Source organism: Balaenoptera ricei, chromosome 8 (genome assembly GCF_028023285.1).
Source record: "Balaenoptera ricei isolate mBalRic1 chromosome 8, mBalRic1.hap2, whole genome shotgun sequence".
NCBI classification, from domain to species: Eukaryota; Metazoa; Chordata; class Mammalia; order Artiodactyla; family Balaenopteridae; genus Balaenoptera; species Balaenoptera ricei.
The window spans coordinates 5,258,329-5,274,547 of NC_082646.1; the positions used below are offsets into that span (position 1 = coordinate 5,258,329).

Sequence of the window (16,219 nt, forward strand, 5' to 3'; positions counted from 1 at the left end):
CTTCATCTCCTATGAGTCATAAAATCATGTTGACTCTTCCTTTGAAACGTATCTTACACTTCTTGTTTCCTCTTCACCTCTACATTCATGACCTTAATCCGACTCTTCGTAACTGGCTACCGCTCAGCACCGGAACTGAGGGGAAGCATTCAAATGGGGGCAAAGCTGAAGCGCGGCCCCCAAATGCAGTACTCAAGCTACGTAAATCTTAATGCAATAACTTTGACAATCAAAATGAATGCAAAAATTATTAAAAGAACTAAAAAATTTAAATACAGTGAGGGGGACTTCCCTGGTGGCACAGTGGTTAAGAATCCGCCTGCCAACACAGGGGACAGGGGTTCAATCCCTGGTCTGGGAGGATCCCACATGCCGCGGAGCAACTAAGCCCGTGCGCCACAACTACTGAGCCTGCGCTCTAGAGCCCGCAAGCCACAACTACTGAGCCCATGTGCCACAACTACTAAAGCCCGCGTGCCTAGAGCCCATGCTCTGCAACAAGAGAAGCCACCGCAGTGAGAAGCCCGTGCACCACCACGAAGAGTAGCCCCTGCTCACTGCAACTAGAGAAAGCCCGCGCGCAGCAACGAAGACCCAATGCAGCCAAAAATAAATTAATTTCAAAAATAAATTAATATAAGTAAATAAATAAATACAGTTAGGATCAGTAGTACTGATTTTTCCGTTTGTGCCCCCGGCTCTGACATGGCTCTGCAGGGCACCACGGCTGCCTTGTCGGCCTCCTCACCGGCTCCTGCTCAGTCCATCCTACTTAGCACTATCAAGTGGGTCCTTCTAGGACATCTTGAGTCACCATGTCACTCTCTTACTAGCTTTAATACAACCTCTAATGCCGTTCTCCTGCAGCCAAATTCTGGTCTGGTGTTTCTGGCTCTCAACACTGTCCCTCCAGCTCTCATTCTTGCTAATTGCTCTCCTTTGCAGGCGTTCTCATTGCCAAGAGCACACTTTCCCCTCATGCTTGTCACTACCAAACAGCAGTCTTTATCTCTCTATATCCCCAAGCCGAGTCTTTCTGATCCTTTCTTACATCGCCATCTACGTTCCTTGGCACCTTTAGATGTGTCATCTTCTTTTGTTCTGTAGACCTTCACCGAATGTTCTAGGCTAAATCTGACTTGACCTTTCGGTTATTACCTTAATCTGCTTCCTCTAGGAAGTCTTACCTGCTGTCACTCTCCTCCCCCTACACATCGGTACTTAACCCTGTCACATCTCCTTGCTGTAATTTCCTGTTTACTGGTCTGCGCACTGCTGAGGGTAAAGTTCGTATTTTGCTCATACTGTATTCTTAGCATCTAACACAATAGTTGGCACAGACTAGTTGTGTGATACAGATTTGTTCACAAGTGTCCATTATCATAATCCATCTAGTACTTATCATGAGACGGCAGCCTCCCTGCTTGAGCAATCCGAGCCACACAAGGTTCACGTTGCACAGATACAGGAAAAGACAATCTGAAATCAGGTAGACCTCGACTAGAATTCTATCCCCATTATTTTACTAGCTGTGTGGTCTTTGGAAATTTACTTGCCCTCTGAAAGCCTCAATTTGTTCTTCTGTAAAATGAAGATAAGAATACCAATCTTGCACAGCTATGGTGAGGATTAAACGTGACCGTCTCTCCATCATGCTTAGATCACTGACGGGCACGGGGTGGTGTGCGACGTACGTTAGTTCCTTTCAATAATCCCCTGTGGGATGAATGAGTGAGGACCCATCAGGTGGGTTTCCTAAACTGTGATGGGGGCTGGGAGGGTTGCTTACATCTCCTGAACTCACCCCCATTCACCAGCAGCCAGGAAAGGAAAATGTTGACTTGAACTCGTTTTGGGTGGTGCCCTTTTCAAGCATGGAGGTGGGGGCTTTGCTTCCCAGATTTCTCACTTGTTAATAAGCAGCTTCTTTCTCCTCAACTGAGAAGGTTTCATAATGAATTGGAACTGGCTCTGTGGTTCTCTTGAGTAAAAATGTCATTTTCATACTCTGTGAAATAGGTATTCAGTCAGTTTGTGAAATGTCTAATAAACAGGCAGGTGTCTAGGTGACAAGGGTCATGATGCTCCCAGGAGCATCTGTGAGCAAAGATGTTCGTGGTTCATGCTAGGCTCGGTGCATTATCTCCTTCTCATTCTTAAAAATAGGTTCCCCTGGCACCACTGAGGACAGCTAAGGAGGAAATATGTCTTAAAAATAGACTTCCTTGTATAAAATAATAAGTGAACCCTCCCTGACAACGAAGAACCTGCTGTGGGAGCAGGAGAGACTCCACGAAAAATGCCAATCACGAAACTCAAGGAGATGCTATACATGGTCGTCGGTCAAAGCTGTGGGCTGACTCGCTGTATAGTCACGTGGTCATCGCCCGGGTCTGGAACCTCATTGTTTTATCCCTAACCCACCACTTACTCCCACCCTCTATCTCCCCTCTACGACGCGCTCAGATCATTTTCCTTCAACACCTCTTTGCGAATCATGCCTCACCTTCAGTGGCCTTTCCTTAGCAGAGAAAGCCTCAACTTTTTCACCTGAATTCAAGTTCTCCTCTTGTTCCCACCATCCTAGCAGGGCCTGCGCCAAACCACCCACCACCTGTCTACAAGGATCCTACTGGTACCACCTACTGCCTTCTTACAAGGACCTTGTGGTTTAGGCATACCATGCACACACTGCTCCCAAAGAAGACGGGGCCAGGTCACTTAAGAGTGCTCCTTTATGCCATTTACATACAGAATTTCCTCGCCCGAGACCCTATTCCTACAACTCTGATACTTGACATTGAATTTTGAGAAAGACTCTATAGAAATATGAAAAAAGGGGGATAGACATTGAGAGCACACAGCTCATCTAGGAAATGTGCTTGAAATTGGTTCTGTTGCAAAGGATTGTTGGGGATCCACAAAGGAAATCTTACCGTAGTTGCTTCAGGAGCTTACAATATTAAAATACAATGTCAGCAATATGGTTTTATGCCAGAATTAAGGAAACGTTTTCTGACCGAAGCTCAGCTGAGCGTTCTTTGTGATGATTTCCCTAAATCTCGGTCCCAAACGCAAATGGCAGGACTGCCATTGCTCTGTTTGTATTCCTGTGGCTCTCACCAGGGCCTCCTGGTAGCGGAAGCCAAGGACATTAGCCTTTGATAGACAACAACTCAGTGTGACTCCGTTCAGCCCCCAGGGTCTTATTCCATTCTCAGCACCTTTAACCCACCTGGAAGAGGAACAGTCCCGAAGTAAACTTCATCCAGCCCTAGTCTGAATGACTTTATGAATATTATGAAAAATATCAAGTAAATTAATGTGCACAAAACCTCCTTTTACATTTTGGTCTTGATTGCCATTTTTCTCTGTGCCAGTATACCCTCTTATGTTATTTTTACTGAGCTTAAGCGAATGGATGATTGCAAAATGGGGAAGAGAGTGTAGACAGTGAATGATTGAATCTAATGTAATGGGGCTGCCGCTCAAGGGGAGAGAGGATGTAAGAGGTGCTCCAGTTAGAGGCTCTGACTGTGGGTTAGCAAGCTACTCTTCAGGGATGAGAATTCCACCTGAGGGGTTACATTTATTAATTAGCACCTTAACGTTGATAGTTTTAATCACATCAGATTCTAGCAAAGTTCCGTTTTCTTAACTGCGGTTTTTATGGAGGTGGAGGGGCCAAACAGAAGAGAGAAAGAATAAAAAAGAAGAAAAGAAAGTTGAGGGTGGGCCAGCGTAGACTAGACTCCTATTCTTAGGAAATCTTCTTTCCATGAATTTGCTCCTTCTTTTGTGTCTTAATTGTTAACCTTCTTGCCTAATCCCAGGAATGTTAAGGGTCTCATATTAACACCTACTTTATATTAGGCTCCATGTACACTCCTTGTTACATGCATTTCATATAGTAATACATAATTTTATGACATGCATTTCATATTTTGTTTTGCTTTGTGTATTATTTTCTTACACATATTATTTCATTCAATCCTCCTACCTTATGGGGTAGGTATTATTATTCCCATCTTATAATTGAGTAAACTGAGGTTTAGATAAAGGAACAGGCCCAGGCCCCCCATCAGTAAGTGATGGAGTCAGGATTTGAATCCATGTATATGTGGCTTCAAAGAATAGGGTCTTAAACACTTCAAATCATGGTCTCCCACATAGTATATTTGTCCTCCTTAGAGAGTACTGGGTGGAGAGTATATTTTGTGGACTCTATAAAACTGCTAAGAGAGTTGCACAAGTACCCAAATGTTGGGAAAAACTGAGAATTCCAGTCTACCAATCAATATCGTTAAAACCTATGCACATTGATTAAATGAAAAAAGAGTGATTTGTATCATTTAGGTCCATTTTTTTGTTTTTCCTTTGGCATTTGTCACCTATTGGTTCTGTGATAATGGAAAGTCTTGTAAGAATATCCTTTCATGGTGTTTTTATAGAGTAAGGTTACATAAAAAAAAAAAAACAAACAAACCAGGATTGTGTAAAGATGACCAAGATTCTGTCTTGCTATTAACCATGGGTCCTTATTTGAAAATTAAAAAAATTCTTCAAATGCTTGGGGAAACGGATGAAAATAAATGTATACATAGTCTAAGTCAGAAACCCTTCCCATTCCCTGTATCTTTTTTTTTTTTTTTTGGATGGGGACTGGTGATCAATAGTTGGTTCTATTCTGTTATCATCTGTGGATGATTCCTACTTATGGGTGATATGAAGTTGCTCTTCCATTAGGGAATCTTAATATATTTCCTTTTTTTTCCTGGTCACAGAGGCAGGGACCTCTCAGCTCTTACGAAGATCCTCGAATGGCCTGTGGTTTCCAGTCTGCTTATCACCCGCCAAGAGCTTGCTACCCCTTCTGGGATGAGATGGCCACTCAGGAAGTGCCCACTGGTCTTGAACACTGCGGCTCAGGTAGGAACATAAACAGAGGCTGAGACTGAGGATGGAGTTGAAGGACAATGGCAATTGGATGAGGGCTGCATCCTGCATCCTCTGCCGTCACAGCTGCCCTGGCTCGCGTGGGTACCGGATGCTATTGTTCTATGGAAAGTCCCAGGACTTTTCAGTCCCTTTGAGTGACTTTATTCTCCAGTGACAGGAAGACTAAACTCTAGGAATGGGCCCACGCGAGGCTGCTTTAGGTCTTCGTTTTGTAAATAGTTCTCTCCACTGTGCCTGTCCCGAGCCTTACCCACTTCAGCCTGGCTGTTGACAAAGGACCTAGAAGGTTTGCAGTCATGAAGTGTGACAGATAGACAGAGGGTATGTGAGCTAGTCAGCCTTCTTACAGGACGTACTTTCTTCCATTCGTCTTCTCTTTCCGTCATCCTCTCCCGCTCTGCCCAGGCCCGCCTGCATCTGTCTTCTTTCCCCTCGTCCCCTTTCTCTCTCTTCAACCCTTCCTCACAGAAGCTCCTCTCAGAATTCCCTTCACTCCTGACCTGCTGGTCATGGTGCTGCCCTCTGGTGAACAGAAGCCGCTCTCCCAAGGACTGGAGAAGTTCAGAGTCTTTACTCGCATTCTATTTTGCCAGAGTCACTGTGTTTCTCACAAATTCCATTAGCCCTTGCTTACCTGCCAGCTTTTTTTTTTTTTTTGGTTTATTTTTAATACAAAATGTAAAACATAAATTTAGGGCTTCTGAAATGATTGATTCTGACATTAAGTTCAATGTTTCATGAGATCAGGGTATGATAATATATCCAAATACCAAAAAGCCAGTGTTTTCTCCCAGGATGAATTCTTAGCATAAGAAATTTCATAACTCTTACAGATTGAAAACATGTAATTCTGATGAAGTACATAGGGGAAAAGCCACTGGAAACTAACTTAAATGCAATCTTTTTTGTTCAGTATCTCTTTACCCTATAAAACTATATGGTAAGCTTCTTTTATAATAGTGGAGAAATAAAGAAAATGTTTGCTCTGTTGTCCATGCTGTATATTTCACTGAAAATAGACAGACACAGAGTGAGATGCTGTAGCGCTTGGTGGAGGTTGAGAAGGATGGGAGTCTGCTTCTCCGGGGCAGAATGAAATCGACTCCTGTGTTCCATATTGTCTTGACTCAATAGCCCTTGATCTTGGAGGTATTCTTTGGTACTATCTTGGATCTCAGACAGGGTAACATTTATGCTGCCACTTTCTGCCTGGCATCTCAGTTCCCCCAAGCATAAACACAAAGGTCTCGGCTATCTGCCCATTTCATGAGGTGGCAGAGAGGATTTTGTAGCTGTTCACAGGTTAGACTTAAGGACTTAAAATTTTAACAGATGAAAAAGCTGAGCCTTTAAAATTCTAAACAAAATATAGATTTTGTTTGTATAAGCATGAATCCTATTCATGCCACTAGGCTTTTTTTTTAATCAATAATTATCTTTTCTTTTATTTATTTTTTAACATCTTTATTGGAGTGCAATTGCTTTACAATTGTGTGTTACTTGCTGCTTTATAACAAAGTGAATCAGCCATACATATACACATATCCCCATATCTCCTCCCTCTTGCGTCTCCCTCCCTCCCTCCCTATCCCACCCCTCTAGGTGGTCACAAAGCACCGAGCTGATCTCCCTGTGCTATGCGGCTGCTTCCCACTAGCTATCTATTTTACATTTGGTAGTGTATATATGTCCATGACACTCCCTCACTTCATCCCAGCGTACCCTTCCCCCTCGCTGTGTCCTCAAGTCCATTCTCTACGTCTGAGTCTTTATTCCTTTCCTGCCCCTTGGTTCTTCGGAACCAATTTTTTTTTTTTTAGATTCCAAATATATGTGTTAGCATACGGTATTTATTTTTCTCTTTCTGACTTACTTCACTCTGTATGACAGACTCTAGGTCCATCCACCTCACTACAGATAACTCAATTTCATTTCTTTTTATGGCTGAGCAATATTCCATTGTATATATGTGCCACATCTTCTTTATCCATTCATCTGTCGATGGACACCTAGGTTGCTTCCATGTCCTGGCTGTTGTAAATAGAGCTGCAGTGAACATTGTGGTACATGACTCTTTTTGAATTATGGTTTTCTCAGGGTATATGCCCAGTAGTGGGATTGCTGGGTCGTATGGTAGTTCTATTTTTAGTTTTTTAAGGAACCTCCATACTGTTCTCCATAGTGGCTGTATCAATTTACATTCCCACCAACAGTGCAAGAGGGTTCCCTTTTCTCCACACCCTCTCCAGCATCTACTGTTTGTAGATTTTTTGATGATGGCCATTCTGACTGGTGTGAGGTGATACCTCATTGTAGTTTTGGTTTGCATTTCTCTAATGATTAGTGATGTTGAGCATTCTTTCATGTGTTTGTTGGCAATCTGTATATCTTCTTTGGAGAAGTGTCTATTTAGGTCCTTTGCCCATTTTTGGATTGGGTTGTTTGTTTTTTTGATATTGAGCTCATGCCACTAGGCTTTGAAGTCTTGTATCTCCCAGTGCAACAGAGATTAGAGCTCCCTTGCCTTAACGCTTTCAGCTCTGGTTGGTGCTTCTATAGCTACCAGTTTACATCTTACTGCATCTTATTAATACATGTCATTAGTAGCTGAGGTCATCTCCACACTCACCCATAGCCTCAGGATCAGAATGTCTCATTTTCATAGCAAAAAGTCTTGGCTCCTCTCTTTTTTAGCTAAGAAGTATTGATACATAAATTCCCAAGTGAAGATGATTTTTCATTCTCCACCTTGTCAAGGTTCTCAGAGGTAAAAGAGTTTTTATTTCAGGGCCAATGAGACACAGTGTCTGTAAAGAATTTTAAGAACCTCAGGAGGAAGCTGCTTTAAAATGCAAGGACTGATAGTAGTGTAATAGAGTCTACTTTCCACAGTTTACTTGTTCAAGAAGGAGGAAGCCGGGGTCACCCAGCCTGATGGTCCTTGGTTAGGATGGCAAGACGAGGGCACATAATAACCAGTCCTAAAATGACCTGGGTTGCCACCAACTGCAGCTTAGAAATGCTAGCAAGCTTCCATGTGGGAGTGGTGCTTTGGTGGCAAACGTGATGTCTGTAGTTCTCTCTGTCCTAGGCTTCTTCTGATGGAAATATCTCGCAAGAACCTTTAGCTTTCCCAGCCCCTCCTTTGCCTTTTGAGCTGTCCAGACGAAGGGGTTGCAATGATTATTTCTGGGCTGTGGTCCAGCCCTCCTCAGTGATGGGTGTCCTTTGGAAGGAGATCTTGGGGTTACAGAGAAGGAAGATGAAGACATAGACCAATCGATGATTTCTCCAGCTGCAGCGCATTTCCTTGGAGATGTGTTGAGTAAGAAGAAAAGAGAGAGAAAAAATACTCTCCAGTTTTGTCATCTTCTTTTATCCTATTTATAACTTCAGTTTCCTTCCTGTCCTCCTGGCCACCCCCAGCCCTGCTTCCATCTCACGTTTGTGCTCTCAGAAGGGATGAAGGCACTTCTTTTGTAAGGACTACACATCTGTCAGTGCCTTTAATGCCCGACAGGAGGGGCCATCGAGGATTAGGGTCCTTCCTCTGAATGTTGTTCCTGTTCCCGAAGGGACTGAGGCTGAGAGGGGGGAGAGGCGTGGAGGGAGGGAGGGGGGAGAGAGAATAAAGCTGAGAGAGAACGTGAGTGGGGAAGAGGTTACCAGGCGAGTGGGACAGAATACTCAGTAATCGAGACTAGTCGATAATCGGTTGGCCAGAATAGCTGGTTCTGAGGAAGCAAGAAATGGTGTGTGGAAATGGACAGAAAAGAAACAGTGGGCATTAGTAGAGAGATGGAGGATACAAGGAAGATAGACTGAAAGATGAATGGGAAGGGGAAAGAAGGGGAGGGGAAGACAACATGAAAGAGAAAAAGAGATGAATCTGAGGACATTAACTCCACAGCTAAAAAAGGAAGCCGCATTTGCATGCAATTGCCTGTGCAGCTGTACATTTCTTCATGACAATCTTGTAGTCATCATTTTCTTTCATTTCTACCTCCTCCGGCTCGCCTCTTCCCCCTCCCCCGGATCAGCCCGGAGCCATTAGCGAGAGCCAATGGGGACGGAGAGTGGGGTTCTGCATGAATGAATGGGCTCTTTCTGTCTAAGCCTCTCCTCATCCCTCTGTCGGGGAGACTCGTGAATCAATGGAGCCCCTTACACGAGACACGGCTGAAATGTGTGTTGCTGGGTACAGTCTGACTAGAGTGGAGTCCACTGGCCCTGCCTCCCCTCTGTTCCCTTCCTCTGTTTTGTCCCCCAACCTCAGCCCTTTCTCTCAATCATCATAGCAAGAAGCGTTGTATTAAAATGTCAGTCTCTTGTTCCTCATCTCCAGGAGCTCACCAGAATCTCACTACCATTAACTGTCATGACTAGTTCTTATCCACGGCCCCACGGAAGGGATGGTGTAGATGGCAAACTATTTTCAGACAGAGGCAGTGAGCTCAGAGTGGTGCCCAGACCCAGCTGGAGTCACGCAATGCCTGCTTTCCACAGGGAACCAGAAGAGCGACATCAGAGACCCAACTGAGCACCCGGCCACACGACCGCGGTCCATCCCGTCCACTGACAGCTGTCCGTATTTGACTTTGACCTCATAGCTAGGATGACCGTGAATGACAGTAGTGTGTATCAGAAACTATGACACACTTTCAGAGTGATAGACTATCAAAGTAGTTTTCATTTCAGGGATGGATCTGTCTTGAAACAGCTAAACTTACGGAGGTGCTCTTTGACCAAAGTTCACTTGTGCAAAATAGTTGCTTAGAATTGGAAAGCAGTCTGCCGCTTCAGAACACAGTAAACCCAGCTTACCCTCGTGGGACTGAACCTATGGTCTCATTATCGTGGTCCTTGATTTGAGAAGCAAGACAATACTTTTTTTTCTTCTTGTGTCATGCAGTTTGGAATGTTTTTGTCATGGGTCACAGTAAAAATCTCATCTACCCACATTCGTACTTCTCATTCTTCATGAGAGAGGAAGTATACACAGTCTAAGGTGAAGACTCCAGCCTCTGGAACCAGATCGATTGGGCTTGCCCATCAGCCCTTCCTAACTGTGTTACCTTCGACAACCTACTTTATCCCGGTACTTCAGTCTCCTCCTCTAAACCCGTGTTTCCAAGTGTGTTAGAGTCACCGGAGGGCTTGTTAAAATGCAGGTTGTGGGGTTCTATCCCCACGGTTTCTGATTCACTGAGTCTAGGGTAAGGCTCAAAATTTGCATTTCTCACAAAGTTCTCAGATGGTGCTATGGCTGCTGCTGGTCTGAAGACCACACGTTGAGAACCACTAAGTTAATGTATGTCAAGCGTAAAGCAGTGCCGTCACTAAGCAAGCACGATATGAACGTTTGCCACTGTAACTCATTGTCCCAAAGTGCCTGAGAGTCCAAAAATGGCTGGGTACCATTGAATCAGAAAGTGACCCCTTGATGGGATGAACACTTTGGGTGGCCAGTGCCAGGCACTGGAAACTGAGAAGATAGAGAGAGAAAGGGGAAGATTCATGCCTTGTCTCTCAGCAACTTTTATTCAGATGTGTATGTGAGGCTGCATTTACGTGATGAGGAGAAATGGTTCCTAGATGAAATATCACACTTATTTATGAGATAAAGTTTGGGGTGACTTTGGCTCTCACTACAGTATTTAAAATTTCTAAAAGAAATTTACTAGCAAAGTTGTAGAACAAAAGAGTGTCTTTCCCAAGTAAACTTTGGAAGTTCAAGTGGGAGATGTATTGAGAGTCCGAGTTCATGGTCTCTCCCAGGCCAGACGGCCAGGCGGCTGGGACAGATCAAACCTGGGCCAGTGTTTGGAAAGGGCTATCGACAACCAGGTGGGAAGTTTCAGCAGGAAAAACAGACGCCTCTAATTTGGCTTTTAAGCGTTGAGAACATTGAGGGAATGCCAGAGAGGCTTGTTAAATGGAGATTCACCTTGCTCTGAAATGTTTATTCTCCTAGCAGCCTTGTTCTTTCAGCTGACCATCTCAGACGGCCCTGTGGTTTAAAAAAAAAAGGTTTTTTAAACTCCGTCTGCTGCACATTATCTGTTCTTTCCTCAATCAGGGTATGTTTTCCTTTTCTAAAGGACCTGTTCCAGGTTCTCTGTTCTTCAAAACAGTTCTGATCCTGTGTGTGTGTGTGTGTGTGTGTGTGTGTGTGTGTGTGTGCACATGCCTTTGTCTGGGATGTTGTAATGGGGACCGTTCCTCTCGGGAAAAATTTCGACCTTCTCAGAATCAGACTTGGTAGTTGTGTTTAGAAGGGAGAAACTGTAGCCCTGTCTTAGGTTTCAGCCTTTCACGGGAGGCTCCCGTTGGGGCCGAGCTGCCCTGACAAGCAGTCTCCAGGGAACAGCGCCGATGGAAGCTTAATGTAGGAAACCCTCTCCTGACCCGCATCCCACCTCCGAGAGGACCAAAGACTGCAAGGAAGAGAGGCTGGGGGAAGAGCCTCGGCTCTGCCTCGCCCTAGTAGTGCATTACGAAGAGCATCCGTGTACAAAAACTAGCCTACGCCCTTGCTCTATCATTTTGTTCTTCTGATCATGAGATTTCTACAAATGCCTGAACCTCTTCTCCATAAGTGAAGGATGTTTCTCTGGCTATGGATTGAATTTGCTCCTATTTGCCAATGTTACACTGTCGCATCCATCCTATTCCACGCCTCCACCACCACCTCGGTAGCTTTCCAGCCTACACTATTTCATATTCAGATTACAGTCACTTTCAGTATAAGTTTTTGAGTATAAGCTGAAAGGTATTGGGTCCTAGCAAAGGGTTAGGGGGCGTGGTGGAAAGAGCAAGGACTCACCTGGGATCTCGTCCCCTCACCTTTAACAGGTGGGATCCTTACACTTATTTCAAGAAGTTCTTGTGCTCTTAAATGGGGTGCTATACTTCAAGGGGCCTTAGAGCAGGTAATCAGTAGATGCTACCTTTTCCTTTCACCATGATCTGAGTGTGAATTTAAGTGACCCAAGAAACCTGGTGTCCCACCCTTATCTCATGAGTCTTGCCCACGCTCACCCTGCCCCAGACTAATTTTCTGGCACCTGCCAATGTTACCTTCCCTTGTGTCCCATTTTACCAGTGAAAGGAGAAGGGAGCCGGGTGAGGGCCAGAAAGAGAAGCTGCTGGTTAGAGACCTGTGTCTCTCTGGAGTGATTCCAGCAGCACAGAGTAGGAAGGATCGTAAAGACCTTCACAAATGTAAATCACCTCTGTAGCTCCGCGGGAGGCAAGGTAACCTAGTGCGAGAGGCCGGGGCCGCGGTTACTGAGTTACAAGGAGGATGCGAGCTCTCAGTTGGCAGTCCTCCGGTGCCGCTTCTCAAAAATCCTAGGAAGTAACAGCATTGCACTCGAAGTCCCAGGGGGCTGGGGAGAAAAAAGTTCTCTTAACTTTTTTCAAACCACAAATATTTGGTCCGAGTTGGGAAAAGGTCCCCGGGGCACGGAGTTCTTATTTGATTCAAGCGGTCTGACCCCGCTTAGGAACTCGGCGGGGGTAGCGGGGGCTGGGGACCCTGGTGGAAGCCGCCTGGCGTCAGTCTTCCCTCTGCCGCCCTCGGTGAATGAAGCGCTGGGTGAGTGAGCGAGCGGGGGCTGCAGTCCGGCGGGGGGAGGAATGCGCAGAGGCAGCCTGTTGTTCTCAGCGTCTGGCCGCCGACTCTTCCTCTCTCCAGATGTTCGCTGTGTTTATAGCTGCTGAAGCAGGAGACCCAGCTCCCTCATTAATAAGTTTCTTTCCTGCGCTGCGGCCAGGGGTCTCAGCCCCAGCCTGCAGCTGGGAGAGGCGCGGTGGAGGAGGGACGAGGGGAGGCGCCCCTCCCACCCCCCACCCCCCACCCCCCACCCCCACCGCCTCCGCGCGCCTCACCCCCTCCCCGCCTTCCTCCTCTGCAATCCTCCCAAAATACACGAGCACACAAAAAGAAAAACACCAGCAGATTTTTTATTTCAGAGAGTAAACACTTGGGCCGTGGGGGTCTGGAGGTTATGGGAAAAGAGGAAACCATCGGGCTAATCAGGCCGGCACACACTTCCCCTGCTGAAATAAAACAGAAATCATTGCTCCGCAGGCCGGCGGTTTAACCCCGGCGCTGCCAGCGAGGCGGGCGCAGGCAGGGCCCGCCCGGAGGGAGGCAGGGCGACCGGGAGGACGGGCTGCCAGATCCCGGTCCAGGCGGGGAGGAGAGCCGCGAGGAGCGCACGGCCTTTCCATTCCGTCGGGGGTAGCGCATCTGCCCCGAGCCGAGCTTGAGAAAGAGACGGTTGGAACAGAAGAGATTCTGGGCGTAGATCCAGTTTTGCAAGAGGCTGGAGGGAGCTCCAGATGGGTTGGGGAGATCGATGAGGTGGCTCAGGGAGACGAGCTCTGCCCGGCGCGCACGTGCGCACGGATACTGCTGGGAAACGAGCGCGGGAGTTGCTGAGGCTCGTCTGGACCGAGGTTTTCGCCCGGCCGCCTCCCCGCTCAGCGACCCTGGCCACATCACTGACCCCTTCTGAGTCTCAGCGTCCTCATGTGTGATACAATAGTGCCTGCCTCACAGAATTACGGTGAGGGACAGGAAACCGTACTGAACGTGGAAACGGCAAGCACCAAAGCATGGCTCTCAATTCATGATGTCGTAGATTACTTTCAACTGATCAGGTTCCTCCCTCCGCCCGCCCCCCCTTTCCTTCCTTCTTCCTTCCTTCCTTCCGTCCCCTAGTCAGTGCCTTCAGCTTCCATCTTCACTCACTCGCCCCCTTGCTGCCTGTCTGGAGATCGTAAATATCGCATGGGCCAGAGGTCATAAGTCAAACATGGGACCTAATTGCACTCTGAGAGAAATTACCTTCCCACTGATGTATAGGGCAACCTTTGGCTCTCTCTGAGGCTGCCAGTGTGAGTGGCCCATCAGCTTTGGTTCTGACCCTGCCCCCATACCATGGTATAGTCAGCTGACCGTTCCCCAGCCCCCCACCCCCCTGCCCAGCCCAGTTAGATGCACTCAGCACCTCCACAGAAACGTTCGACTCTTTTGGACTTTCTTGCTATTTAAGAAAACAGACCTTCGGAACCTTTGTTCATCCTTGCAGGGGGCATTAAGAAAACAAAAAACAGGGGACTTCTCTGGCGGCCCAGTGGTTAAGATTTCACCTTCCAATGCAGGGGGTGCGGGTTCGATTCCCGGTTGGAGAGCTAAGATCCCACATGCCTCCAGGCCAAAAAACCAAAAACATTAAACAGAAGCAATATTGTAACAAATTCAATAAAAACTTTAAAAATGGTCCACATCAAAAAAATCTTTAAAAAAAGCAAAAAACAGAGCTACCAATTCCTGAAGTTGTTTTTACCAGTCTTTTCCATACCTCCTCAGAATTACTGAAGTGGACCTTAAGAAACAGACCCCAGTGATTTCAATATCCACAGAACCAGGGTTCTAGTTGCCTTTGCAGTTGTCACTTGATTTCTTACCTGCTTCAGACATGTTTTTTATCAACGCTGACAACTTTCTGCTGAGTCTCAGGCCTGCGGATTCTCATAGAGAGCAGGGGTGCTTGATGCAGATGAGTTTCAGAAATGTGGGATTCCCTCTGAAACTGTGTGCAAGGATGTTGCTAAGGGTCTGTAGCTTTCCTCTGATTCTCAAGTGGTCTGAGATTCCCAGGAGGTTAAGAACTACCAAGGGAAAGGTACCTTTGTACCCCCCGGCAGCACTTAGCATGTTGTACTTAGCGAGTATGCCAAGCATATTTTGTTGAACTGGGTTGAATTCACTTGTAAAGCTTCCTTCCTCTCAATCCCTTCTCACCACTCTGGTCAGTCCCAAGAGATTGTCTTTAAATCTGGAAACTGTTTCCATCCCATTGTCTCGGAGGCACTGGGCACGGACGCCTTGTCTGAAGTCCGGCCACTTCTCTCCTGTTTCCTTTTCAACATCTCCCTTTATCTCAGGCTCCTCAGAATGATCTCTCCAAACGCCCATGAAGGGTAGGGACCTGTGGTCTCTGCTGGGAGGTGGAGGCGGGATGGGGCAGAGCCCTTGGGCCACTTCGGAGCAGCACAGGCGCATCACACTGTGATCTGCCTCTCACGGACTAGCCAGCGAATGAGAGATTTTCCCAGCATCGCTGTCTCATGCAGTGGGGAAAAATGAGTGGTAGGGACGGTGCCTCTGAAGGGGGATGGAAATCCAGAGCCAACACCCCTCCCACAATGGGGGCAGAAGCCACCGCGGCAGGCAGAGATCCTTCACTCACCCAGCCACTGCCTCTGATGCTGGCCGTCCTTTGGAGTCTTTCTTAGCTCTAATTTCCATTCTTTCCCTTCTCTTGGAACCATTGGCTGTTATATCCGCTGCCACAAACTACTTTAGACAAGTGGAGACCATTTTCAGAGTCTCAAATCGAGCACGAGGCATTGCCCCACACTAGTCAGCTATTTGGAGCTGCCCAGTGATAGCTCAGCGTTTCCTCCTTTGGTCAGTAAAGATGGACATTCTTAACCGAGCAGGGCCTACGGCCTGCATCCCGCTGATAGGCTGAATATTGGGTTTTACAATGAAAGTGGCTGAAACGTCTGTAGCCTGTTCCTGGTCTGTTGAGTAAAGATTGGAAATTACAGAAAAGTTGTCGTGTTTCCTTCAACCAGATCCAAAATATTCAGGCATTTCATCAGTACTTTGTGCTTTGAGAAATTTGAGTTTAAAGTTCCTAAACAAGAAAACCAGCCTACCATGGTGCAAATTTTGGTTGACGTTTAGTGGTAGTTTTGTTTTGTTTTGTTTTCAGCATGGTTCAGATCCCTCAGAATTTTCAGTGAGATATCTGTGCTTATCTCTCTTCCTTGTTGCTTATCTACCAATCAGTTAAAAAATTAAAAATGTAGAGTAAAAATAGTTCCTATCCCATTCTTCTTCAATTTAAAATAATCTTATTGTAGGAAGTCCAGGAGAAGGTCTGCCTTTTTCTAGAACAACTTGAGAGGTAGAATAATCGCCATTCATGAAATACTTTCTTTAGGCTAAGGATCACACACGTGTGGTCTCTTTGACTCTTACAATATTCCTAAGAGGGCGATATTATTCCCATTTTACAGATGAGATGAATGAGGCTCAGTTACTTCCCCCAATAAGTCTAACTATAATTCTGGGAGGTGGCGAGAGGGTCAGTCAAACTGGGATCTTCCTTCAAAGCCCATGCTCTTAAGCATTGTACAAACTTTGCTGCCCAAACATTTTTTTTTTTTTTTAAGT

At 46.2% G+C, this 16,219-nt stretch overlaps 1 protein-coding gene across 1 annotated transcript in view; it reads left to right on the top strand.

Annotated features, from left to right (window-relative positions):
- The window catches only part of ETS1 (ETS proto-oncogene 1, transcription factor), a 129,174-nt gene that overhangs the window by 22,824 nt on the left and 90,131 nt on the right, over positions 1-16,219 (top strand). The window contains exon 3 of the mRNA XM_059930066.1: positions 4,785-4,929. Coding sequence (XP_059786049.1) covers positions 4,785-4,929 — 145 coding nt within the window. The remainder of the gene's footprint in view (positions 1-4,784; positions 4,930-16,219) is intronic.